This window comes from Plectropomus leopardus, chromosome 12 (assembly GCF_026936395.1).
Source record: "Plectropomus leopardus strain MGB_pleo_1.0 chromosome 12, ASM2693639v1, whole genome shotgun sequence".
NCBI classification, from domain to species: domain Eukaryota; kingdom Metazoa; phylum Chordata; class Actinopteri; order Perciformes; family Serranidae; genus Plectropomus; species Plectropomus leopardus.
In genome coordinates, this window is record NC_142187.1 from 17698590 (window position 1) to 17726168 (window position 27579).

Below are 27579 nucleotides of genomic sequence, written 5' to 3' on the forward strand. Positions count from 1 at the left end.
ATATTATATATATATATATAAACAGTAATATATCGTTCTCTCTTACTTGTTATACATCTGCTGTAGAGGTAATTTAAGATTGTTTCGGGTCAATAAAGACACAATTAGCAATATTATATTATATCATATCACATTACCTGTTTCAGTAATGGTAGTCTGCGTGTGTGTGTGTGTGTGTGAGAGAGAGAGAGAGAGAGAGAGAGAGAGAGAGAGAGAGCGAGAGAGAGAAAGAGAGGAGAGAGAGAGGGGTCCTCCATTCATCATTGATCCACTGCAGGACTGTGTTTCAGTGGCTGTGAATTATGGGCCCCTGCTGTCACTGTGACTACTCTGCGTTGGACATTTCACCTCGCCACTGTAAATTCAAAGAGGGGGATTACATATTGCTGACTCCTGATTTCAAAGCTTGACCAAGTGCAGACAACTGGCCGACCGGTCCCCCCTGACGGAAGACTTAACACAGTCCGCATTTGCAGGATGTGGGATTGTATAGGGGTCTGAACAAGGCTACAGGAGAGGAAAACGCATTCTGGATCACGGGAAACCCTAATAGGTTGGTGTTTACGCATTACAGACTCCTTCTCTCCAGGGGTTAAATTTAAAAAAAAAATAAAAAAAAAATAAAAAAAAAACGTTTTGTAGTTGACTGGGCGTTTTGGACGCGCTCGTTAAACGGTGATGCTACGGCGGCACGTAGGAACCGTAGAGGGAAGAGACAGGTGAGGTGCGGCTGGGGAGCTGCTGTTATTTCAGAGAGGCTTTGGATACCGAGAGCCGTGGTATCCAGCACCCCTTTTCTCCACAGAGAGGGACAACAGCGACCGGAGAGGGCGAGTTGGCGACTGGCACCTGCCTCCGCCTCCCTACCTGGCCATCTGGTGCGGTGAGTGTGCCAAATGGTGGGATTGAGAGATGGATATGTGTGAGGTGGAGACGAGGGGGTGCGGATGGGATGAACAGGTACATACATCATGTGCGCAATTTTGCCACTAAACGCGGTGCTGCATTACTGCTCCTCCGGGTGTGTGTGTGTGTGTGTGTGTGTTTGGCATCGCCTGGACCTCTGTGGACATGAACTGCTCTTTGTGTCTGCTGCAAGTTTGATGGTTCGTTTTGCGTATCATGTGCGCATCTTTGTTGCATATCATTGCGTATCGTTTCACGTGTTGCATTGCATCTTTACGGTGCTTATTCTTCCACATATGTTTGAAGTGATGCCTCAGCAGAAAGAGCGCACAATAGTTACACGTTATAGCACTGCATTGCAAGGACGAGCACAAAGCCTGATTGAAATTCTTATTTAGATCACGACCCGGATCATAGGTGGTGGTCCAAATTGGGCTTATCTCTCTTTAAATGTTTTGCAAATTGTTCCCTTGTGTGTGTGTGTTTTTAATGTTTGCTTAAGGTTTCTTGTTAACAAGAGTAAAGGTCACATGTGATGATTTGGAAGCCATAAAGTCAATTGATTATGTCATTACTCACTCTCAGTGGAGAAACAGGAGTGGCTTGTTGGATGCAGAGCACACTGTGTTTCTGGTATGTATTTAAGATTGTTATTTAGACATAGATGCACAATATATGTCTCTGAGATTAAAGTAAGACAGCTGAAAAAAAAAACAACCTGTCCAAAATGTGTCTTGCACACTTGCAATAACTTGTCACTTAAATTACCCATAACACACACTGCACACCCAACCTCCATGGCCCAACTTAAATGCTCACTCACTGCCGTCCCAGCTCTTACCAAAGTGATTTAGTTGTTATATGTAATTTATTGTTTACAACTTCATCCTTCACACTAAAAGCTATCGAGCTCCGCAGAAGGACTATAACAGCTCCCAGCTGCTGCTGTTTATGTTCTTGTGTGAGCTGATAGGCAAGAAGAGATGGTCAGAGACACACACAAAAAAAAACATGTAGGAGGAGGGGAGGGACAGACAGACACACAGACAGACAGACAGATCGGGGATACAAAGGATAAAGTGCAATCTGGCATATAGGCTACAGGGGGATCGGCAGAGGATGTAAAAGAAATGATGGAGCAGAAAAGCTCGGAGCGAACGAGCGTTGAGGGAGAGGGGCTGCAGACAGCAGTCTGAGCGGGTGTGAATGGTCTCCCTGTTATCCCTGCTGCCCACACAGACAGCCACACAGCAGCCGCGTGAGCAGGTGCTAACCCCACCACACAGCAACCGCAGGGAACAACAGGTGCAGCCACTGTTTCCTTCAGCCTCCCTTTGGAAGGCAGTCTAACACCCAAACATACAGCAAAGCCCTCTTAAAACACCCACAGCCTATACTGAAGGGGAACCAAATGGATACTTCAGTCTACATTTAGGGGGAAATAGCGTGCAAAGGCTAGGCTTGAGTAATTCAATTAGAAAATTAATTATGCCGCAAACAAAGTTGGAGCCACTTGAAGCAATAAGGCCGAGCACGCTGCAGGTAAATGCAATCTAAGAGAGCCTTAGGGTGAGACAACTGCCCACAGGGACATTTAATGAGCTCTATTGATCACATGGGACCCTATTCAATCACACATGTTAAGCCGCAAACAGGGAATCTCAAACACGGGGGGGAAAATTAGATTGCAGCATAATACAGGCTTCCCACAAAGGGAGTACATAAACAGCATATTAGTGTGTTGGGGTTGCTAAGGAGCATGTTTTCTCGAAATGTGTAGAATGACAGTCTGAGATCTTATGTGTGTGCGTGTGTTTCTTTGTTAGAGATTAAACAGACGGAGATTTTGGAAGGAGAGATGTTCCCTAACAGCTTCTCTGTTCCCTTCGCCCAGAGAATACGTCGAGCAATCGGCAACAAATTTCCTGTCTTTACCTCTGGTGCACAGAGAGGAACATTGAGTGACTGAAACACTCTGAACACTGTGGGGCTCTGAGCTGCCACTAAACTTGTAGCTTTCTTTATTTCATATCAGACAACAGGATTTGTTCCTTTTTTGCCAAACCTGAGCCACCCAGGACATTGTTTTGAAACAACTGTCACTCGTTGAACAGACACTATTAGTTATGTACAGGGCAAAAATTTGAGTATTACCAGTAAATGTGCAATAGTTATTTGTTTTTATTTTAGAGGATGAGGAACGTAGAAGGAAATTTCACTTTAAGCACACGTTTGCATGGATTTCATTAATTCAGATGTGTGCTTCAGTGGTGGGCAACAAACTCTGGAATTCTCTACAGCAGTGGTTCCCAACTGGTCGGTCTGGGTCCAAAAGTGACTCCCGAACACGTCAAGTTTGTAAAAAACACACTTTATTTTGAATTTATGGCACAGGGCTTTTGTTTTGAATTGCTATTTTCTTGCCCTGTATTCACTGATCCTGAAGCAAAAGTATGCACTTTTTGGTTACAGTGTTATTTATTTATAGGTAATTTCACGTTATTCTTGCAATATATTTTATTCGATTGTGTTGTAAGCCCACATGTTGTATACATTTTGTGAAATAAAATTGAATATGTGGTAATTTCTTTTATGTGTGGACCTTTAGCTAATGACAAAGGGCAAAATCTGGACCTCATGGCTTTACCAGTTGGGAACCACTACTCTGCAGAATGATTTAAAGTTTTGCAATAATATTTTCGGTTAAAGAAAATGTATAAAAAAGAAAAAATTGACTATATGAAACTGTCGAGCAGAATCTGTCCCTGTGTTGAAGGTAACTTATTAGTACGGCTGTTGATATTTATTTTATTTATTTATTAATTTTGAGTTTGCTGTACGTATTGTTAGTTGAGTAACCAGTTTACAGGCCATCTTTCGATTATATGTGTTTTTAGAAAGGGGCAGGTAAGATACCATTTCTTTCCCTCTCCCTGCTCCTTTTAGGCTGTGTAATAATGTGTATTAGAGTTGCTTTGAATCTAATTTGGATTGTTGCGAATTAACATGAGCAAAACAACCAAAAAAAGAAAGAAATGAAATAAACCTCATCGTAGAGTCCCTTGTTGTCACACAGTCTGGAGAAACCTCCCACTCAAGCTCTGCTTACATATGAAGGAATGTCAGCTCTTGCAGTGTTTAGATGAACTTTAAGTAACTTGCAAAACTTGCTGTATCAACTCCCATCTGCCCTGCAGCAAACCATCTCTCCCTGCTTCGGAAAAATAGACAGGATTATTCACTAATCTGATCAAAAAATAAAGCCAAGTTATAACTAGTGTCTAGAGATTTGAAGGAATGCTGATGTTCCTCAAAAGCGGCCAGCTACAGCATCTTTTGAAGTTCCAGTTTCACACAGAGCGCAGTGTTTATCTGGCGGTGGGATTCATAGTAGAAAATCAACACTTGAAAAAGGGTGCTGAAGTCCACGGACCTCAGGGCAATGAGATCAGAAGGACCTAGCTGGGCAGGCATCTGCTGGGTGACCTTTTCCAGCAGGGTCCGACCTCATTGTGCAGGATTAAGAAGGTCAGAGGTCCCGGTGCAACGCAGGCATACTTTCTTTACTTGTCAAAAAAGTAGCTCTTATCCAGAGACAAGTATATTCAAAATAAACTCTCTTGTGCAAAACATAGTGTGTTGATGTGAGAGGCTTTCAGGAGTTTAACTTGGCCTTAACTCCTTCCAGATGTTTGAGAAGGAAAGTAGCAACATAATGGCTACCGCACAAACTGAGGAGCTTTACCTATAGGAAACTGCGCTGTAAACTGTCCATGGTGCTGTAAACTGTACACCGCAAGATAAATGATGCTCAGGTGGCCGAGGTGTCTGCACCATGTGGATTTGGTTGCTGTATGAGCCGCATGTGCCGTGTAATAATGCCTTGCAGTTGTATTCAATGTACAAATCCTTCATATACTTTACAGTGGCCATGCATCTTCAGTTTTATGGCTCTCTGTCTTCACTGATTCCTCCCGCGGGGCGCAGCCTCTTTTAATGCATCCTTGTGCACATTGTGTGGTCTCCACACAAGATGGGCTTACATATGTGTTCATTTTGCAGTTTATTGTCCTGTTTATTGTATCACATTTAAAGGTATACTATGCAGGATTTTCCTAAAAAAAATAATGTAATGGCTCATACAGAAGTAATCCCTCTCAATCATCACTTACGATCCACTAGAAGTGTTTGTTGCCGTTGGTGTGTTTATCTCTACAGACTCTGCCCTCTGCCTGTATTTTCTTAATTTCTGTTTATGAGAGTGTACCTCCACAGCGCTTAGGTGAGATCAGAGTTTTATTAAAAAGGTAGCGACCAGGTGCCAGAATGTAAACACAGACATCCAAGAGACACAGGGCAGAAAAAAATGCAATTACATTGAGGCAAACGCCAAATGATTATCAATCTGAGGTTGGCTTTTACTGTCACTTTTGCTGACGAGCGTGTTCACAAACACTAACTGACAATACTGCATAGTATACCTTTATCAACACGTCTGACGCTCCCCTCATTCTCATCATCAGGATCCTGCACAGGATGTGACATGTTAACACGGTCTCACAGACATACTTGAAATACACTCAGTGATTTAACAATGCATTAGATGGTGATGGGCATGAAATTTGATAATATAATGTGATGGAAACGGTGGCAGTTTTGTTGTGAAACAATCGCAGTTAGGTTAAGTTTTGGGAAAGAAAAACACTTGATTTACAGAACACTTGGTTAAGTTAAAGAAAAGATCAGGGTTTCGATTCAAATACTACACAAAGTAGACCTAAGTAAGTGACATAATCTTACATACTTTTCGTAGCTTCATTGATTTTTGGTTTCACACAAGGGACAGAAATAGTGGTTTCTTCTTCAAAGGCAAGTGGCCAACCTCTGGAGCTGGAAAATGAAGTCAGCGCTGATGTGCCAAAAAACATCCGTTCCTCAAATGGCCACTTGAGGCTGGTTCTGGAGGAGAGTCAATTCCCGCAGACGTCAGTGTCAAAATGCCCAACTTTACAGCAGAAATATGTGAGCAGATTGGTTTGATTTCTTTCAAAAACATGGGAAGAAATTAATGAGCATGAAATTACCCAAAAAAGAGCAAAAATAGAAAATAAAAACAAAAACAACAAAATATAAACAAAGAAAACAAACAAACAAGGAAATAACAAAAAAATGTTTTAAAGTGCTTAAAAATAATAGTCATTCTGTAAAAATATTTTTAAATATATAATTAAGATAATTATAAATATAAGTTTGTGGACCCCCCCCCATGTTTTCAAAGGGAAGGAGCAAATGTGCTCAGTTTCAGACGGTGTGTAGGCACCTGAAGGCACCACACCTGTTTATGGTAGGCTTAATTAAGGGCGGGGCGTTTGAGAGACAAACTGCGCAGATGAAGGGAAGCAGCCAAGAAATGGACAATGAGGATGATTATTTACTCTGGAGTAATCCAGCAGTGTGGACATATTTTAGATTTCGGAGAAAATTCGGGTCAACAGACAGAGCATGTCATGTGTAACGTTAAACAATGACGTTATGGGATTAACAACGACGCACCTGCCTGGCTGAGCGTCTCACTTGCTAACATTAGCTTCTGGTAGCAACAAGGCAACAGTAATGTTAGCTAACAACATTTGGCTGAAAAAATGCGGACTTAAATTCATCCGTGATTTTCTTTCGGGAAGTTGCCGTGACTTTGACCAGCGGTGAGTAAGAAAAAGTATTAATAATAGGCTATGTGTTGAGCTAAACTTCGCTAGCCGTTAAGCTAATTTATGCAACGTTGAAGTGATTAAGCTAATACTGTGACTAGCAAAAAACAGCTGTTTCATCTGTTCACCTTGATAATTATTATTGGGCCTAATGTTATACTTATGTTAAACGGTGTCCTTGTTAATTCTTGTTTTATGGGTGTTGGGAGATGTGGAGTGACTTTACTTTTTTTTTTTTTTTTGCTGCTTTTAGCCTCCTTTTTTTAACACTTAAACCATTGAACCCTCAGCAAAATGGTGCGATTTATTTCGAAAACAATAGAAAAAGGCAATGGGCATCTTGGTTAGTGTTGTTCCAAAAATCACAACATATTAGAAGGGCCTAAATTTAGGAAAGTATTATTTTTTTAAAGATAAGGATGTAGACGTTTAGAGAAAAAGGAAGAAAGCAAAGGAAAAACTATAATTATCCTTACATATTTAAATTTATGTCACAGGATTATTAGAATTTTATTTTTACCACTCAAGCTTGTTTGCCTTGTTTTTTTATACTTCTTTTAAACAATTTTTTTGTACTTTTTCTTCTCTTTTTGTTCAAATTTTTGGTCATTTCTCCTTGCCCTGTCATTGCCTTCTTCCCATATATTTGAAGAAAAATAATCAAGCCAATGTGCTCAGGTTTCAAAGGGTTAAGCCAGATAGCCAAGAAGTTTAAGGAAAAATATCAGTGTTTGGGTTAAAATGGAAACATTTCTAACATAAAGGGCTATCTGAGAAAGGCTTGAGGGTTTAACTTGTTCCCTGTGCTGTTTGATGTGTGTTAGTGGAGTCATGCTTAAGTAAACCTTACTGCATTTAACGGGTTACAGTCACTAACATTATTATGTGATAATTTTTTTACAGCCAAAATCAAAAAAGAAAGGGATGGCAGCTTTTTCTGTAATAGTTAAATGTTAAATGAGCATATGATATAATTTCATATCACAGGGTCCTTAATTGAATCAAATCTAAATAATAATGTGTCAGACTTTGTGATATTGACAAATATCTTATTGATGTCCAAATAATTAATATAATATCACATACACCACCCCTCCGTGTGGCCTTTCCTGCTCTTTATACTTAATTCTTGTGTCCATCACAACAAAATTTCCTCCAATAACTTTGCTTTGGCATTGTCTCAATGTTGCCAGCATGTAATTGTCATGCATTTTGTGCCAGCTGCAACAAAATGTGTTTTTAAGAAGTCGTGTCCATTTCACTTGTTTCTATGAGACCAGGCAGGACATGCACGGTCTGTGCTGGTTATGGTACACTTATGCATATTCCAAGAGTGTTTTCGATGTAGTGCATGTGAGGGTCATAGGAAGTATGAGGTAGTTTTGTCTCTTTGCATGCAGCTGGTCCTCCCATTTAACTGCCTGGCAAATTGGTTGTGAGTGATATCACAGCTGTTTCAACTTTCACAGATAAAGGTGGTCTAATCTCTTACCTTCTGTGATCTCATTTACATCATAAAATTGCAAGTGAGAAAATGACCATCCACCTCATACTTTGACTGAGTGCACTCACACACGTCCACTTGCACACACAAAGAAAACAAAATAAGCAAATAACAAAGTAACCTTTTCTCAAATGCCACCGCTGAGGCACTTGACTTTTTGCTTCTCTGCACAGAATGAACGGAGGTATACATATTTCTCGGGAGCTTGGTTGGTCTATCCTCTCATATTTTGGTGCTTTTGTTGTCCAACAAATTCAGCCAGCACCTAAGCCAACATCAGGCTTTAGTTATGGCAGCTTAGCCAGAGGGATTTGGAGGACTTTTTTATTTGGAGATAAAGGCGCATCCGAGTCCTTTGTCTCCCAGCTACTCGAGATGGTTTTGTAGCCTGATGAAGCTTTGTTGTGGCTAATCTTCCTTGCTCCTTCATCCTGTCCTCTTCCACACCCGTCCCTTCTCCGCAACAAACACAACTTTTCTCTTTTAATTATGGCTTTTCATCTGGGGCCCAGTCACAACTGAGGGGAGAGGAACAAAGTGGAGCAGAAACACAATTATACCTGCAAGGAGGAGAGAAAGCTCTCAGGGGAGGCGTCATCTCTGCGTATGGGTGTGAGTGCTGTAGGTGTGTGTACGTCAATCCACAAACCGCTTCTCTGGCATTTTGATATCTGTTGTGTGTAGACCACCTATTGTGAGCTGTGATCCTCTTAGCAGGCTTCTGCCAAAAGAGCTATATTTACCCTTACTGGTGATCACAGCACACAAAGAACAACATGACGAGAATATGAGCTACCTTTCAGCCACAGCCTCTTTCTAAGTGACGCCACTAACAGCGTTTGAGATATATGGTAATGGCTGCCACATTGAGACATTAGCACAGCCTATTTAGCATAGTCTTTGTTGAGGTAGAGAAGTGACAGGCAGGGAAATGCTAGGCTGTGGTCAGTCAAACCTTGAAAGCAAACAAACCAAATGTGTAACAAAGAACTGATGTTTTTGGCTGGTATCACAATTTATTTATATGAAAAGAACCAATTTCGCAGCAGTAAGCTAATTCTTCTTTGTGTTTCAGATTAGAAAATCACAAAGGTTACCTAAAGACACACTTAAGAAAAGATGCTCCCAGAGGACAGATGTCACTGACTACCTTGTACACTACAAAGTGCACCATTAACACTGTATGACAAAACAGAACAATAGCAGCATTAAAACGGGTCAAATTCACATATGAGAAGCCCCTGCCAATGTTGTGTAATTAGATTGCGTCTTCATTGCCGTCGTACGCACCAGAGTGTGCGTGTGTTCGACTCTGTGCTCTTAGTGTGTGTCTGGGTGCGTGCACCGCATACTCATGTGCTTGCCTCTAGCTCAGAGCTGTGCAGTGAATGTATATGTGCTTACTGCAGTCAAACTCTGGTTAGTAACGTTTGCCCTTGCTGCAGAATGTGTGTGTGTGTGTATGTGTGTGTGTGTGTATGTGTGTGTGTGTGTTGTTTTTCATGTGCTTTTCTACCACAGTACAGTACCATACCTTTCTTGCGGCCCAATTTTTGTCATTCGCAAGCGTTTGATTGCTTTGCATCTGCATTTTCTGAGCTTTGTGTTCATCCCCGTACATGTCCATTAACTATAAGCTGATAACTCACTGTATCCATAGGCTACTGTGTTTCTGTCACTAGCAGCAATTTGGCTTTAGGTAGAAGGCCTGATTGGGGAAGAAGTCTGAGGGGAGATGGAGCTCTCTCTGGCTAGACTCCAGCTCTGTCCATCCTATTTTAATTACCTATGGCACTCACCCAGGGGAATATCTTCCTTCCTCTCTGTATCTCCTCTCCTCCTTCATCTCCCTTCTCTCCCTCTGCTCCCATCTTTTCTTTTCATCTCCCTCTCTCCTTCGTTCACTCCCGCTATCTCTCTCTTTTTCCTATCTTCTCTTTTCTTCTTTCGCACACATAACCTAACAGCGCACAGCTGCGTCAAAGGCCTATGCAGAGGTAACCTTTGCATTAGCATATAAATGACCCTGTAGATTGAATAGTATTTTAGGATATTTAACAGCAAAAGACAGATTCCCTTAACTCTGATTAGACCTGTTCCGAGGAGACAGGCAGCCACTTGAGGGAATATCGCCTCCACCTCGATAAGATAAAGACTTGACACAGTGATTCCTCTGCCGAAGAGAGCATGACTGTGTGTGTGTGTGTGTGTGTGTGTGTGTGTGTGTGTGTGTGTGTGTGTGTGTGTGTGTGTGTGGTGAGTTATGTGCATGCACGTTTGCACTGTGCTGTGTTTGAGTGTATGTGAACAGGTCTGTCTCTCTGTATACATATCCGTGTTCATTTGTCATCACTCTGACCTGTTTGGTTTGCTTTGACAGCATGTGGTTCTGCCAGTATTGACACCTGATGTGGGAGATTTTTAATACCACCAATTGTTATTACCACGGCAACCATTTTGCATTTGCATGAAGCCCCAGTTACCTCACAGTTACTTCTACAGCAATGTGTGGAACAAACCAACATTTTCAAACTGATATGGCAATCGTTCAAAAATACCACAACGGTGTGAAATTAAACGTATAGTCTGAATATGGCCATTGAGTTTCTAGTGGAGGGGTGGCACGGGGTTGCAGTGGTCAGGGCTGGGTTCTGGGTTTGAACCAGAGCTTGGGGCCATGTGTGGAGTTTGCATGTTCTCCCCGTGTCAGCATGGGTGCCCTCCAGGTTCTCCGGTTTCCTCCCACAGTCCCTAGACATGAAGATTAGGTTAATTGTTGACTCTAAACTGCCCGAAGGTGTAGAAGTGAGCCTGAAAGTTTGTTTGTCTTAATGTGTTGGCTGTGTGGTAATCTGGCGACCTGTCGTGGGTTTACCCCAACTCCCCCCGATGTCAGCTGGGGTTGACTCAAGAATTTCTGGTAAATAGTAAGATGACTGATACCATTCTTCTCATCTAACTCTCCAGTAGAAAACATTTTGCAAAAATGTTAAATCATTTCTTGAAATAAGAAAGTTTAATATTATACTTGGGAGCTATCAAACACTGGCAGTAGGCTTCTAAATACTGGTAGCCTGGCAGTCGAAATTTTGCAGGAATCATAAAGGTAAACTGTGCAGGAATTGTCTGTTGCAATAAATAAATACAATATTTAGACTCGGCCCCTTCTCCCTAAACTACTTGTATGTACACTGAAAGTCACTGTACTATTGTAAAAACGTTGCATTTGTTGTGATTTAAAAGCCGATACTTTAGCATGCTAACTAAAGCCTTTACACAGCCTGTTCAAGGCGGGAATGCCATGCAGGGAGAGAGGTGTCTCGCCTCTGAGCCTGGAACCGAGGTAGTAACAGCCCAGAAACAGGGTCTGTGTAAAACGTAAAGCCGGAAAGGTGTGACCATGGGTGGTAATGGTGTGACATTTTGACGACGAGTTTATGTGTGCAACCCACCGCAAAAGATTCGAAAAGCAGCTGTTAACATAGTGGCTAATACAAAGAGAAAGAACAGCAGCCGTATATGTTTGCAAACTTGGAAAACAATGAGATTCAGGAGCTCCTTACCCTGAGGACGAGATCAGCTGCTGTGAAACAGAGAAGGTAAATGATTGTGATTGGCATGTTATGCCTTTGTTATAGTTTAGAAAGTGCTGCCGATGCACATATATGTCACGCTAAAAGCGGATGCTCGTTTGTTAAACGTCACACCCGTCATGCCTCTTATGATCCCGTGATGCTGCGATGCAGTGAATAATCAAACACTATAGCGGGATGATGCTGCCATTGTTTGGTTCTGTGTAAAAATGCAGGGGTAGTATAAAGGGGTGACTTCATTGTGGCCCTATTGCGCGACCTCTGTGTAAAAAGGGTTTAAGCTAACCGCCAAAATTGGCCCGACAACAGAAAACGGGCCAACTCAACATCAATTTTCATCCCAATCCTCTTCTTCTCTTTTTTTTTGTTATGGTTGACGGTCCACTGGCAAGTGCATTTGAGTCCCTATTTGTGTATCCCACAGGCTAACTAAAAGCTGCTGCTTTTCACTGTGCTCATGTGGCGTTTACAGCTGATACCGCTGTTCAGAGCCACAGTGACGGAACTTTAACATCATTAGCTGTCAGACCTGTGGCCGTTGTTAGTACCGTTAGCTGGTAACCACTGGCTCAACCACCTCCTTGTTAAAAGCTTTGTGCAGACAATCCTGGCTCAGACTCTGAAACATGCTCTGAATGTTACATACAGCTCCTTTAGTAACTCTGAGGCTAAACAATAGAGACAAACATCTGTTAAGTAAACATTATGTACCTATGTCTTTGCTGATGGACAACCAATAACAGGTTTATGATACGGCATCACACAACATTTGTCTGTACTTTTACTCCTATTCTAATGTTGTCAGCACTGAACCATAGTTAGAAAAACTGTTACATTTTGTTCACGCCCTTTCGACTTCAGTGGGAATATTTTAAGACTATTAATGAAGCTATAGAGCTTGTAGGGTGGAGTCCTGAAGTGTGAAGGTGACCCACTTCTCCCAGTTTAGCCCGTGTCTGTGTTTCTACCCTCAGGCCATCTTGCTTTTATTCCGGGCTTTAACCTGCATACAGTCTTTAAGGAGCGAGTCTGTTACAAACGAGAGGAAGTTGTAAAGGATATCAGCCAACTTTTCATGTTGATGTATCTAATCTTTTTTTCACAAATTATGTTTAACTTTCTTGATCCATTTTCTCTAAAAAAAAAAAAAAAAAAACATGAATTAGCCTGTCGGAATAATCTCAGAGCTTCCTCTGACAAAAAGCATTAAGAAAATGAGTTATCCTCACACGTACTGTTTTTTTTGTCCAAACTCCAAAGTTTGTGGCATCTCAGCTTGCCTTGTGTCCAGCAAAGTTGTTAAATAATACGTCTGAATGGTTTTGCATAAACACAGAACAATGATTAGCCAGCTTTCTCATTCAGATTCAGCTGAAATATCACATCTTTGAAGGGGAAACCCCTTGAAAAAACGGCTCAGCAGTAAGCATCTTTTCTAAGTGAATGTGGGATAAATGCACTGTTGACTTTTCAATGAATATTTTCCCATTGTTGACATATTGATTTCAAATGAGCAATATTGTCTTGCCAGTGTGTTGATAATGTGGAGACAAAATGCTCTCAGCTCCCCCATCCCCCTCCTCGCTGAGAGAGAGGGGACCCACACCTTCCTATATCTGTGTCCATGTATGTGCTCATGCACACTCATGTGGATGTGCATTTGGGATTTGGGTTAAAGCTTAAGCGCATGCATTAGTGTGCGCGCGTTTGTGTGCGCGCACACTCTTGTATATGTGTACAAATGTATGTGTTAGAGGGCGAACCCGCCCTCTTCGCTTTTACATCTACTGCAACAGAACATCTCTGCCTTGCTTTGCTATTGGTTGCTACGGTAACAAAGGCACAGAGTGGAGTGGCTGCAGCAGCTAAGGAGAGAGAGAGAGAGACCGGGAGAGAGAGATATTTTGCCTGTAGACCCAATCACAACGACAGATTTAACGCAACGCATCAAAAAACACAGTTCAGATGCAGTGACAAATGAAATGTCATCGCCAACAAAAAGATGACTTTAGGTTGTCCAGTTTCTGTCACACACTCACACACACAAACACACACAAGCATACTCTCATATTAAAGGATTAATTAACGGCCGGTCTGTAGTTGGGTGCAGCACAGGTCATGGCTCAAGCATCTCTGCAACAGCACTCGCAGCATCAGTGACGCTGGTCGCTCTGTGTCTGCGCCTTCACACGAACTGCTGAGGCCTTTTGTATTTATGTCTCTGTTTTCTCGTGGTCAGTTAATGCTCCTCAGTGTGGATAGGGATGGTGCTCTTTATTCGGTCTCTGTTTAGTGGCATGAGAGTGTATTGATCTTGCTCCGCAGCTTTAATAGTTGAAATGTGCAAACATGCCCAATATACACTAAAGGCTGCTGAGGCATTTCAGGGTGGGATTATGGGTAAATATTAAGAAGATAATCATTAAATAGATATCTTACACATAGTTTGTTTGCATACTGTGGGGCTATGTGGAATTTCCCAGCATGCAGCTCACCCTCTGTCATTGCGGGAGGAAAAAGACTTTATTAAATGGAGCTGAACCCCAGCTGATGAGGACAAAACATATGGACAAACTGATAAGAGGTGAACGCAGGTGATTATGCTTCTTCAGATGACCTGCTGATTGGTTAATGATGTGAGTGTTAGCAGGTGATTTGCTAATGGGCTGCCTGATGAGGGTAGATTACACTGCGTGGCTGTCATTGTCATTACATGCGTCCCGTGATAACGGTGTCAGTGTCACACCATTTAATCCTATCACACCAACATGATCTGACACAAATAGCATAACATCCTTTCTTCTTTCCCCACGCTCGTCTCTCTTCCCTTGATTTCCTGATACTCATTCTGTCACCTGCGGCCTGTTTTTTTTTTTTTTATAGTTTGATGAGCTGCAAGTCTGTAGCAGCCGTTATTTCTTTTCCTCTATTTTTTTGTGTCTCTTACTCAAACCACCTCTGTCTTTTATCTTTCATCTGTCTCTTCTGTCTTTTGGCTCAGCATGGAAAACTCAGAACTCTTGATAACCAACTGTCAAAGCGCTGCCTCAAACCTCTTTTTTTAGCCCAGAGCGTTAAAAATAATGCCTTTGTCGTGGCTCTGGCCAGCAGCAGAGATCTAATATCCTGGCCTCGGCCCAGATCTGGTGGTTTATCTTATGGATCAATAACCTTAATCAATACATCCTCTAACGAGGAGGCTGTATTAATGATTGGCTGCAGGGTTTTGGTATGTAGCATGTGCAGGCTGTTTGCATACATATTTGTGTGAGAAAGAAAGGAACAGAGAGTGAGGAAGGAAAGAGGGATGATCAGCTTCAAAACCCCAGAGCCGTTGCATATACGAGCCAGAAATATCATGTATGAATATTTTCATATAAGTTGGGCTACTTAAAGGCTATCAATTGGCTAGTGAATTGTAGTATTGATGTTTTAGGGCAGTTTTAAGCAACAAAATGTTTTATGCAATTTATAATTGACTTGGGTTTTTTGTCACCATAATTTAATGTTCGCACTGTTTGTTAGGATGTGTTACATTTGTACGTTATATAACATGTATATGAGCTGAGTTCCTCATCAGGAGGAGGCGGGGGGGCACTTTGGCGAGACGGCTGCCAAGCAGCAGTCAAGCCACTGTTTGAGACAAACAAAAGTGGGTGTTTGCAGCAACAAAGCAGGCGTTCTTTAACAAGATTTCGGAATATGTCCAGCCAGAGTTGTAATGGCAAAAACGAGTATTTTTTAAGGGACGTGTTTGTAGTGACAAAAGCATGTGTCTTTCAACAAGAGTTCAGTACATGTCCAGCTTTGTATGTAGTAACAAAAGGGGATGTTTTCTAATGGGACTTTGGGACATGTCCAGGCATATTTGTAGTGTCAAAAGCGGGTGTTTTTATAACAAGTTAAGGATATGTCCAGCCATCTTTGTACTGACAAAAGCGTATTTGTGTTTTTTACAAGAGTTTAGGACATGTCCAGCCATGTTTGAAGTAACCAAACAGGGTCTTTTAAGCCTAAACATGTTTTCTTAACTCTAACCAAGTGTTTTCTGTGCCTAAACTTATCCACACGACAGCCACAGTGTTGTCCCATCACAAAATTTAAAACTGAAACATGTAAGGTTTCAACATATCTGCAAGACTGTCATGCCGACATTTATTCTGCTGATTAGGTTGATAAAGGAGCGTGTTTGTGTTTCAGGGATATAATAGCCAATTTGAAGGGACATTCTGAGTCTTAGTAATGTGGAGAAAAAATAGAGTGATAGTGCAACATTAAAATGGCTAATACTAATGGATTTTGACACACCTCTGCTATTTTTTGTCTTACAACTTCCACAGCATTTGTTTACATTGTGGCGAATTGGCACCATAAAAAGTGTGCCTAATTAGCGATTAGCAAAACCTGCCTGCAGTGTACCAATGGATGTATAGACAACTATCACTTGCTTACTTTGATAGTGAAGAAAACGAAAATGTGATGATTTTCAAACAAGCTCTGTCAGGAGCATCCTTTTTTCTTTAATTTATGAGCGGCTTTATTTACATCCATGATGCGGTGAACAGAGATAATGATATTCTGGGAGAGATTAAGCCTCACTGAATCTAAAAATACGTATACCATGTCTGTGTGTTCAGATTTGACTGAGTTATGACTCTGAGAAGAAGGGGTGTGATTTTCTGACTTAAACTATAACCACATGATGCCTAATCTCACTGGAACACATGCTACATTTAATTCTGCCCATCCATCCTTTCACATACAAGACAACAGAATTTCATTTTAGGTTTAAACATCATATTCGGACCCTCTCATGAAATGGCCATAATGAAATGAGGCTGACCCCACACCTGACTCAATCAGTTCTCGTTCAGGGAATCCCAACAGACATCAGATGAAACAAACCCCCCGCCCCTCCCTCCGGTGCTTCTGATGAGGAGAAGGCTTAGAGATGTCAAACCTGCAATCTCTGGGCTAGAATTTCATTTGAAGTGGCCCCCAGTGTATAGTCTGCAGCACCGCATCGCCTCACTGATGTCCTCAAACAGCTTGTCACTCAAATGCATGCAGAGTCTGAGGTGTTGGCAACACAGGTGAATTATGCATATGAGCAAGTGCGTGTTACATCTGGGTGCATCTGTGCGCTTCAAATAGCAGTTGTCATCACCTTAGCAACTAGCACATCTACCTCTGTACCTGTTCTATCTTTGAAAACAGTCGTAGGGTTTTTATCCTGGAACAGACAAGCTGAGAGGTATAAAGAAAGAGAAATGAAGGGGAGGAGGTGGGTGATGGAGGGAGAGAGACAGAGGATGAAAAGGAATCAGCGGGGGTTGGGGAAAACATGAAACACGGCATTCAGGTTGATTTGATGGGAACAGCATTCATATTGTTCACATCATTTTCGTCATTTTCTGACCTTTCTTTTCATTTGTGCTCCATCAAAATCCACATTTTCCAGGATTTTAGGAGCGCTGTCAGCCCAAGACAAAATGCGAGCACTCCGCCCTTTTTGTTCTCCTCATCTGTCTTGTCCCCTCTTTTCCCCTCTCTATGTCTCCTCTTCTTTTCAAAGAATTCTCACTTCAAAGAGAGTGCAGCTGAGCCACAGGCAGTTTGAGTAAATGCAAAGAAAAGCACCTAGGCTTAAACATGTTTTTGATGGTGTAGCTGCCACAGTTTATGACCGGTAATAACTTATGTGCAGCGGTGTTATTCCACTGTCTTGGTTTTATAGGTGAAAGAGATGCTGATGTACAGCATGGGGGCTTGTTTTGACAGTTTGACCCCGTTCTGTGGGTTGTTGGCCATCCCAGCAGCATGCTGGTGTATCTGTTGGTTGGTCAGTCCATCACTTATCTTCAGACTGTCTCAACAACTATTGGATGGATCGCCATTCAATTTTGTACAGACATTCATGGTCCTCAGAGAATGGATTCTGCAGGGTTAGGTGATCCCCTGAGTTTTCATCTAGCGCCACCATCAGATCAAAATTTCTTTTTGTCTTTATGACCAAATAGCCCACTTGCAAAAGTGATGACATTTACAGCTGTACTTTGTGTCTAATGCATGTTAGCATGCCGATGTTAGCATTTGGCTTAAAGGGTAATATCGGTATTTTTCAACCTGCACCGTATTTTCCTATGATTTTGTTTCTAAGTGATCAGTGAATACAACTTTTTTTTCATTTTGTTAAATTGATCCAGTACTGAGCAACAGTGAAACCAAGTGACAACTTTTAGGACTTAAAAATGAAGCCAACTTGGAAGGGCTTAAAGTTTCAGTTCCTCAAATGGCCACTTGGATCCAGAAACCAATCAATACCCATAGACCCCCATGTTAAAATGCCCAACTTTCCAGCAGAAATAAATATGTTTACAGCCTCATACAAAGGACGGTTTTGGCCTCTACAGCTAATGTCAACATTTATGACAACTGCACAGGGTGGTGAATACATGGGTTTTATACAACTCACTCATTTATATTTTCTAAGGCTTAAAGTTAAACATATGTAAAGGCGTGGGGCCGCTTGAGTGACAGGCTGTCTGTGAGGTGTCACAACTGTGAATGTTTCTGATTTAACGAAAAAAAAAGAAGGATCTCATTTCTTTTAAAAGGTCGATCTTTGTCGATCTCCATAATGTTGTCTGACACTTTGAACCTGTCAGTGGCAAAAACAAGACATAGACACAAAAATATGGAAAATAGAGGCCAGTTTGAAAAAAACACCAGTTACCCATTAAAAAGAGAGCCGCATGGCTTAAGACTCTTGTTTTGTCGGCTCATGTGTCTGTGTGTGTGCACAACTTGCACAGTGTGACCCTTTTTTGGGCTCGTAACTTTTTAAAAACCAAAATCTTTCCCTCCCCTTTTCTTTGCTGGTGATTTAGAGCATTCTTGACTTTTGACCTTTAGAAAGAGATTGTCCAGCTTATCCGAGTCACTTTTTTTCTACTCTCTCAATAAAGACCAGCTTTTCCTTTTCCGTCGCAAATTGCCCGTAATATATCCTCCATATGTGCACATAGAAACACAATTAGTGAAAGGAACATTACCACCCAAAGTGGCTTTGTAATGCTGTGACTGTTTTGTCTCTTGGCGTGTTATATGACTGTAAGAATCCCCTTCAATTCAGACAGTTTGACAATGGAGTGACATTTCTGACAATAGATCCTCATTACACCTCTAAGCAGACAAAAGAAACACATTAGCTCCCTGCTGGAGCCTGGTTGGTGGCAGCAGTCACCCTGCTGCACTTCTGACCCTGTCATCACATGCGTATGTCCACACACACACACGCACATGCACACACACACACACACACACACACACACACACACACACACACACACACACACTTACTTGTTGAATAAGAAATCATAATGTCAACAACACAGATGCTCACATAGGGGAAGATGAGGGAAGAAGAGAAGCCCCCACCTCCTAATCCCTCTCCTTACAATATGGCACTAAAGCTGCTCTCAACACATGTATTGAATGGCTGTGCTCAAGTGAATTGTGGCGTTTCGTCTGAATTGCTGCATTCTTGAGATTTATTTCACCAGAACCATTTTAAAGTGATGTCATTTTTATGTAACTGGAAAATAGTGATCAACGTATTTACATTAACTTGTTCATAAAAAGCTTTGACATGTAAAAACCTGGGTCAAATGGCCACAACAAGATTGGTGACACATTATGGCAAACTTGATCCAAAGATATTTATGTAATCAAATTAGACAAATTAGAGAGTAACTCAGTATTTACAGTGTGGAGTTTGGAAGTCAGTGGAGTCAGTAATGTGTGTTGCATGAGTGTAAACTGTGTGCAGGTGTTGTAAAGGTGCATAAAAGCAAAACAAAGATGTAAGGAAACATAGCCAGGGGCGTCCGGTGGCTTGGTGGCTAGAGCAGGCGCCCCATGCACAGAGGTTGTGTCCTCGCCGCAGCGGCCGCGGGTTTAGCCCAAAAAAATAATCTTAAAAAAAAGAAACATAACCAAACCAAAGAGGGCAGGGCAATGCAGCAGCAGAGCGGAGGTTCAGATAGTGAGCTAATGGATGCACGTCGGCTTAAATCATCCGAGCACTCTCAGGCGTTCCCAGTAGCCCTAACTATTATCTGCCTGCAAGAGAGCACACAAACAGGTGAATGCACAACACAAGATGGCACCCAGGGGGTCGTCACAGATATATACATGATGGTGGGGAAAAAGATCTTTCGTTTTTAAAGTGAAAATATAACGTTAGACGCTTGGGACAAGAAGCTCCCCTCAGTAAAGGGGCAAAAACTCCTAGCCTCAAAATATTTAAATCGATTATCTAGTCTATTGTGACTTTATAAAGTTCCAAAGTATTCTCATAGAGCGGGTCATGTGATATCTTACAAAAATGCATGCACAACAGTGCATGTCATTGTGCAAATTAGTGCGCCACATATGATCACATACTTTAAAATTACTCAAAAGTTCACTCAAAGTTCACATGGTTCCCAGCTTGCATCTCAAGGGGAAAGTCCAGATTTTTTTTACCCATCCACCACCCCAACCTGCCTCCTTTCTTAGTGCTGTAAGCGCATTAGTAACATGATTGTAGCCTTTCAAAATACGTGTGATATGTTTGAATTTGGGTGCAGTGCTGTTTGTAGGACAATCATACATACAGTTTGTGAGAACAGCCTGATAGTTCATATCTGCATGATGTAGTAGTATAGTAGGCTATTGTAGTTTCAATTCATTACCAGGGAATTAGCTAGCTAGCCAGCAATAATCAGTATTTCTAGATATCTATAATTAGCAAACATTTTTAGCGAGCTTGCTGGAGGAGGAAATCCTGAAATAATAAGAGTAAGCCTGAAGGAAAAGCTAAAAGACTCCTAGCGAATTCATTAATGTGTCAGAGTGGGGTTCATTTGATTTAGTTAGCGAGCTCGTCTTGAGCTTGGGGGCTTCTTTACAAAATTCTTTGGTGAAGTAATAATACTCTCTTACGATAATTAAATATTTTTAGGAGTATCAGTATTTTACTTTTACTTTTTCTGTCAACTTTAACTTTAACTTTACTTCATTTCCTAAATAAAATGTGTACTTTTTCCCCCAAACATTTTAGCTACATACTACAAAAATAGGTGAGAAAGGGATGGACGAACGAATAAGGAAATGGGAGGGAGGAAAAAACTCTTTTTAAAGTCGTGCATGTTATGAAGAAATAAACTTTGTAATTCTCAAAATACTCAATGCTTGCTTTTTATTACCAGTGTTGACTTGTACTTTAAATTTCAATAATTAAATCCATGTAATATAATAAAATAGCATTTGATACTTAAGTACAGTAAATATCAAATACTTTAAGAATTTTATTTATTTAATATTCTAATAAGAGACTTTAACTTCTACCAAAGTCATTTGCTAAAATATCAGTGCTTTTACTCAAGCATGGCTTTCCAGTACTTCATCCACCACTGACAAGATTCTCATTTTCGTGCTATATCAACAAAACTGGCTCTAACAACCTATTTCTCCCAGTGGTGTGTTGATTTAGCCTAAGCGTCATCATCCTGCACATGCTGAAATCAAATATTTTTTAAATTTTACAGCAAATTGAGTTTGTTCTTAAGGGGGGTGTCTTCCCCCATCTTGCTCTACACTGTCACACATGCACACACAGAAAAACATATTCAGAGTACACAACAATGGCATTTTTCTCTCCCTTCTCTCCTCAGTGCATGTGTGTTGCTGCCATGGCGACTGTGGCTCCTCCCTTCACATTTCTCCTCCTGCTGCTTCAACTGGCGGATGGCTCATTCCCAGAGGAACCCAGTCCACTCAGCTACGTCCCCGTAGAGGGTATGTTTCCTTCCTGCTGTGTGTGTGTGTGTCTGTGTGCTGCGTAGATGATAAATGGCTTCATGGTGGATGTGGAAATCGGGGGTCAAGGGTCAGACCTTTGGTGTGGACCTGCTTTCTAGCTACCTGGGCATACAGATAAATAAAGAGACTTCTTCACTCTTTCTCTCAGTGGCAGCATAGTAAATATGAGAGAGAAAGAGAGATGTAAAGACAGACAAAAGGAGAGAGAGAAATGATTATTATGGATTTTGAGAGGTGCGTGAAGATGAAAAAATGGGAGACAATTGGATTGGATGAGGTGATGCAGATGACGAGAGAAGGGTGAGGGGTGGAAGAGAGAAGGGGAGGAGACAGGTGGAGATGGATCGCTACGTCCTCCTCTCTTCCTCCCCTGCAGTCAAGGACAATGAGACGTTTTCCCAATCTGTCTCCTGATGATGAGGGCTCCCTGTGGAGACCGTTGTCCTCCTCTTTGAAACTTTCCCGTAGTCTGTTGCCGCCACTTTCTCGCTGCACCTCATCTGTACTCTCCCACTTATCTGAAATGTAGGGAGGAAAGAAAGGGAATGCCTTTTTATCCCACAATAAAATTACAATAATGGTTGCACACAGTTTTTCTCATTATGGCGCTGCATGCATCAACAAAAGCCCAAAAAAAACACTAAGAGGATTAAAGCGTGAGTGTACTTTAACTGCCGCACCATTCATCTCTTCCCATTATCTTTGTTTTCCTGTACAAGAACATCAAGAATGAGTGAAGACACTATTAAAGTGAAGGTTAGAGAAGTTCTGAGGGTAGCTATTGATGCAAAAAGTGCTCGCTCTGTCATTAACTGTCAAAGTATCCTTGAGCAAGGCACTTAATTTCTTTTCTTTCTTTTTTTTCTTTTCTTTTCTCTCTCAGTTGTGCGGAGGTATCCGGTGTTCTTGGGCAGAGCTCATCGTTCAGCTCAGAGACAGGAGCTGCACATCCAGACGGTCCTCCAAGTCAACCGCACGCTCTACATAGGAGCCAGGTAACCAACGGCAACCGCCTCCAACTGTGTGTTACTGACGTGCTCGCATTAATATCCTTTTGCTTTCATTTGATGCCACAGCTTCCATCTGCTGTCATTCTGCTGAGGACATTTTCAGTTTGTTGTCGAGAGGAAGCATTTGATTATGTTGTTAAATGTCAAGCGAAGGCTGTTTATTTAGATTACTCTTATACATGAAATATGGAAAATGGTAATAGACGGTAAATTCTGGACTGTCTGCCAAATCTGGTCCTCAAGTGAAAACATTTGGCACCCTGATGAGAGCTGAAGTGTTCACCTACATAGTTTTTAGCGAAACTTTGACACAACTATCCAGAAAATACACAAGGCTCATATCAATCACATTAAATGACAATTTAACATCTAATGAAGAGAGAGGCAAACCTAGAATACTGTGCCTCATGCCAAAATAAAAGGGACAGTTTACCCCCAAAACAAAAGAAAAACCTTCTGTTGGTTTGCATCATCAGTGAAAGCTTGTCACATGTTGGCGCTTTGTCAGTGGACTTCTGCGTCTACATATTACAAATTAGTTATACTTCTGCATCTGCCCTTCACGCTTCAGGATGCCGCTACCGTGATGTCAGCAAATGCACATGGTGGGATATCACTGTACATGCTTATGTTTAAGCAACAACAGCACGTGGCAACCCACGCTGAGACGTCAACAAATGCACATGCTGGCAGGATGGTTAGGTTTAGGTGACAAAGTCACAGGAGGCACATGGTAAGGTGTAGAAACAAAACATCACATTCAAACGGAAAGTAAACACCGCACTCCCACATCAAAGTCCAGGTTTGTTCGACCCATCCACTTTCCCCGACAGCCTGCCCTATGAGTTCCCTCACACTTCTTGTATTACATTGTTACTGGCAGCGTTTCAACCTGATGTTGTCCTGCTGCATTTTGTATGCACGCGACAGGTTCTGTCTGGCTGCGTTTTCAAGTGATGCTGACCATGCGTGCATTGAGCGACTGCACCAGGGGCCTCATGTACAAAGGGTGCGTACGCACAAAAACGTGGCGTACGCTCTTTCTCACGGCAAAGTTCAGATGTATCAAGAGTGAAATGACCGTGGAAATGTGCGGTGCCTCACGCCAACTTCATAGCTGGCGTACGCACATTTCTACAGCCGTTGATACTTTGGCGACACTTAGAGGTGATCCTGGGAAACATAAAATAAACACGTGTAACCAATCCGTCCTCTGAATGATGACTTAATGATGTGCACATCAGAGACACATGAACAATTAACACCAGTGAACAATTAACACACACACACACACACACATACGTGTCTCCAATTACATGAGTGGATATAAAAGCGTGCGCAAAGTGGTGCAAAAAGTACCGCTGAAAACAATGGCAGCTTTAGCAGCATTAGAGGACATTGCAAATGGTGCAATTAGAAGAGAGCGTGTGTTTCGAGACAGAGACGACGTACTGGCACACGATGACGACTGGCTCATCAGCCGCTTTAGGTTCCTGAGGGCAATCCTCGTGGAACTGTGCGCAGAGCTGCGGCCGGCCTTGGAGCGCAACACAGCCAGGAGCCATGCGCTGCCTGTGCCCATACAGGTGCTGAGCACACTGGGGTTCCTGGCAACCGGGGCATTTCAGAGGGAGCTGGCCGACCGATCGGGACCGTGCCGGTCGACCCTCAGCCGAGCCATGCCAGCCGTGTGGGACGGAATTATCCGCATGTCAGCCAGATATATCAAATTCCCATACCATGCAGCTGAACAGGTCAACATTAAAGCGCAATTTGCAGCGAGAGCCGGTTTTCCTAATGTAATCGGAGCTATCGACTGCACACACATTGCTATAAAAGCGCCGTTACATGATGAATTTGTATACATGAACAGGAAACACTTTCATTCCATCAATGTACAGATCATATGTGATGCGCAAATGCAGTTAACCAACATTGCGGCGAGGTGGCCTGGTTCAATGCACGATTCACGCATTCTGAGTAACAGCATGGTTGGGAACAGACAAGCTGGCACTGTGCGCGATGGGTGGCTTCTTGGTAAGTAAATTTGTCGTGTAATTGTCCTAGTATTAGTCCCTGTGATGCGCATTGAGCATGTGCGCCCCCAAATCATATCCCGTCTTCACCGCATCATTACTAGTCAGCGGTTAGCGTTAGTGACTTGCTGTGTTTTGCTGGTTAAACTACAGTTTCAGATCTTTCTAACAAGCCCCTGTTTGTCACTGTGCGCAACGTACTCATGTTAATAACCCCGTGCGTAAAGACTTATCTGCCTCACCTTCTCCCCGGCGCACTTCTGCACTAATTTGCAACAATAGTGTGTGATCCGTGTAAGTGTATAAACTTAATGAATGGAAGTTTAAAATCCCGTCTTACTCATCTTTTGTTTCTTATTTTCTGATCGTGCAGAGAGGGGAATCTCAGGTGCAGGGCTTATTTAAATATGATTTGCGTATTTAAATGGGGGCGTGGACAGGGAGTGGTCGGGTACTCCAACATGTGCGCTCAATTCCACGCTGATTGGGATGTACAAAGGGAATGTGCTTGGATTCATGCGTGCGCACAGATTCATACATCAGGATTTTTTTGTGCGTACGACGTTTTCTGGATTTGAGCGTACGCCATGTTTCAGTAGGAAATCCACGCAAGTCTTTGTACATGAGGCCCCAGGTGCCCCGGCGTAACACAGCGACTGGTTCTGTCCGGCTGCGTTCTCAGCTGATGCTATTCAGCAGTGTTTCATGCGCACGCAAAAGGTGCCTTTTTGGGTTGCGCACTTAAGCCAAAACCACTGACAAAGATTCGCTATTTTATGAGTTCAGAAAGACAGCAGGCTGGCTGCGCTGGGCTGACAGTCAAACCCAGTCCAACCTAGCCAGCACATCTGTATGGAAAGACCAAATTAAGTCAGATAAAATCCTTAAACAACATGTTTTATGAGTCAGTTTGATTCTGGAATAATTAAAAGAGACAAAACATCTTCAAAACGCTGAAAAACATACTATTCACTGAGGCCTTCCTCACACATTGTTTATATTGTATAAAAGACATCCTACAGTATTACACTGGCACTGATGTGTGGTGTGTTTTGTAGAGATGACCTGTACAGAGTGGAGCTGGATAACATGGCAGGTGACGAGATGTTCTACAGCAAGGTAAGACTCATTTCTCTACACAAGCACACAACCAAACATTCATTAAAAACTGATAATATTCACTCACACGATTACCAGCACATATTCTGACTGTGGTTCTTTTGGCAGAAACGGACATGGGAATCCAACAAGAACGACATTCGAGTGTGCCGAATGAAGGGCAAACATGAGGTACAGTGCTCGTACACAACACTCTGACTTTGTGATCCGCTCTTTCATGCATCAACACCATCTATACTATCACACGCATGGACAGGCACAGCAGCTGCTAGAGAAACCTTATTTCCTCCAGGTGCACCTGCATACGTTATTTACACAAATTTGATCTTGTTGATACAGAATCAGCACGTCACTTAATCAAGCTAGCTCGGTGAAACGTTGCCCAGGCCGACAGATGTCCACTGAGCTTGACTGCCATTGTGTTGCATACCTGCGTTGTGCCAATTTTTGTCATAATTCTCATTCATAGCCTTTGGGGAAGACTAGAAAGTGGGACGGCTCTGTGTGTATATAAAGTGATAGTTGACAATGTTCTGAGATATGAAGGGAGCGTGATCAAATCTACAAAAAAGAAATATTCGAAGGGATGGTGGCTCGCTTGACAGAGTGTGACCTAAAATATAAGCTTTATTGTATAAATGCAGCGGCGCCGCCAGCAAAATCCAATCTGGGCGGAACTCATGGAAAAAGAAAAAGAGGCAAGAGGAAACATTATAAAGCAAACTGTGCAGAGAGTGACACAGCCTCGGGGAGGAAACAGTAATTGAAATCAGTTGAGGAGAGGAGGTGTAGGTAGGGATGGGATGTGTGAAGGTGGAGGAAAAGTGGAGAAGAAACACACAAGGAGGATAGGGCATCCACAAGGTAGTTACAAAGAGGCGGGGAGACAACAAAAGAAGAAGAGGTGCTGCTTCAGAGCGCACAGATGAAAGGAGAAAAGATGCAGGAGTAGAAATTAATGTAGAAAGACAGAAGGGGAGAGATTTGCCCAAGGTGGAGAGACCATGAGAGGAAGAAAACTAACGACAGCAAGGTGAAGCTAAAATCCGCTAACTTAGGTTAAGGGTAAATGATGTAACTGTGAATCATCTGACACACAGTTACCAGACCAGACCTAATGCTTTATCATCTCATAGCATATATCAGGGAAGTGTGCAGTTAAAGTTATAATCCAAGAATAGACCTTTTTCACAGCAGACATTTTGAAATGTCATAGCAGGAGAAGCAGCGCAGGTGGAGCTAATAACATTAGCGATGGCTCAACTCCATTGAGGTGTGCCAGAAAGCCACCGTACTCACGAACTGAGCTAAACTGAAACGCCTGAATCAAATGTCTCCATTATCATCATTGATATGCATCATGGATGTCTCTCGGACATAAATGAAGGCACATTACAGGAAGGCGTGAGGCTGCCAGTTAACCCAAATGTGCCAGCAGCAACATGAGCACTGAGAGATCAGCTGGCTCCTCCCGTTTCAGCTTGATCTTTACGCTGAGTGGCGAGCTTTGTTTACCCCTCCTCCTCACATCATTGTACACTTTTCTGCATTGTGAACCTGCACTGCCACGTCCTCTCATGCCTGCTTAACCTCTGCTGCTTTTGGTGGATTTCTGCTCCTTCCACAAATTATCTGCTCACACGCCTTCACTTCGTGCGCGAGCAGATTGGTTTCTTCAGCAAAACACCTCTCACGTCTTTAATTCGCCAAATTCGTCATTTAGATTGCAGTGCACCAATTCTTGGCGCCCCTGGCACTTAAAGGGAGTGGGAGCTGACGCGCATATTGGTTAATTCATATACCGCCAAAAACACACCCATGACTAATACAGAGTCT

General features: G+C 42.3%; 1 protein-coding gene across 3 annotated transcripts in view; it reads left to right on the forward strand.

The window, feature by feature from the left end:
• Positions 1-252: 252 nt before the first annotated feature.
• Positions 253-27579, forward strand: part of LOC121951356 (semaphorin-6B-like) — a 44921-nt gene continuing 17594 nt past the window's right edge. The window contains exons 1-5 of one of the 3 annotated variants that reach the window (XM_088085358.1): positions 253-553; positions 21431-21554; positions 22462-22573; positions 25683-25743; positions 25852-25914. In XM_088085358.1, coding sequence (XP_087941484.1) covers positions 21434-21554; positions 22462-22573; positions 25683-25743; positions 25852-25914 — 357 coding nt within the window. In that variant the 5' untranslated portion in view covers positions 253-553; positions 21431-21433. Of the gene's footprint in view, positions 554-580; positions 884-6348; positions 6609-21430; positions 21555-22461; positions 22574-25682; positions 25744-25851; positions 25915-27579 lie in introns of those variants that run through there. The other 2 variants (XM_088085357.1, XM_088085359.1) reach the window with 2 other exon arrangements.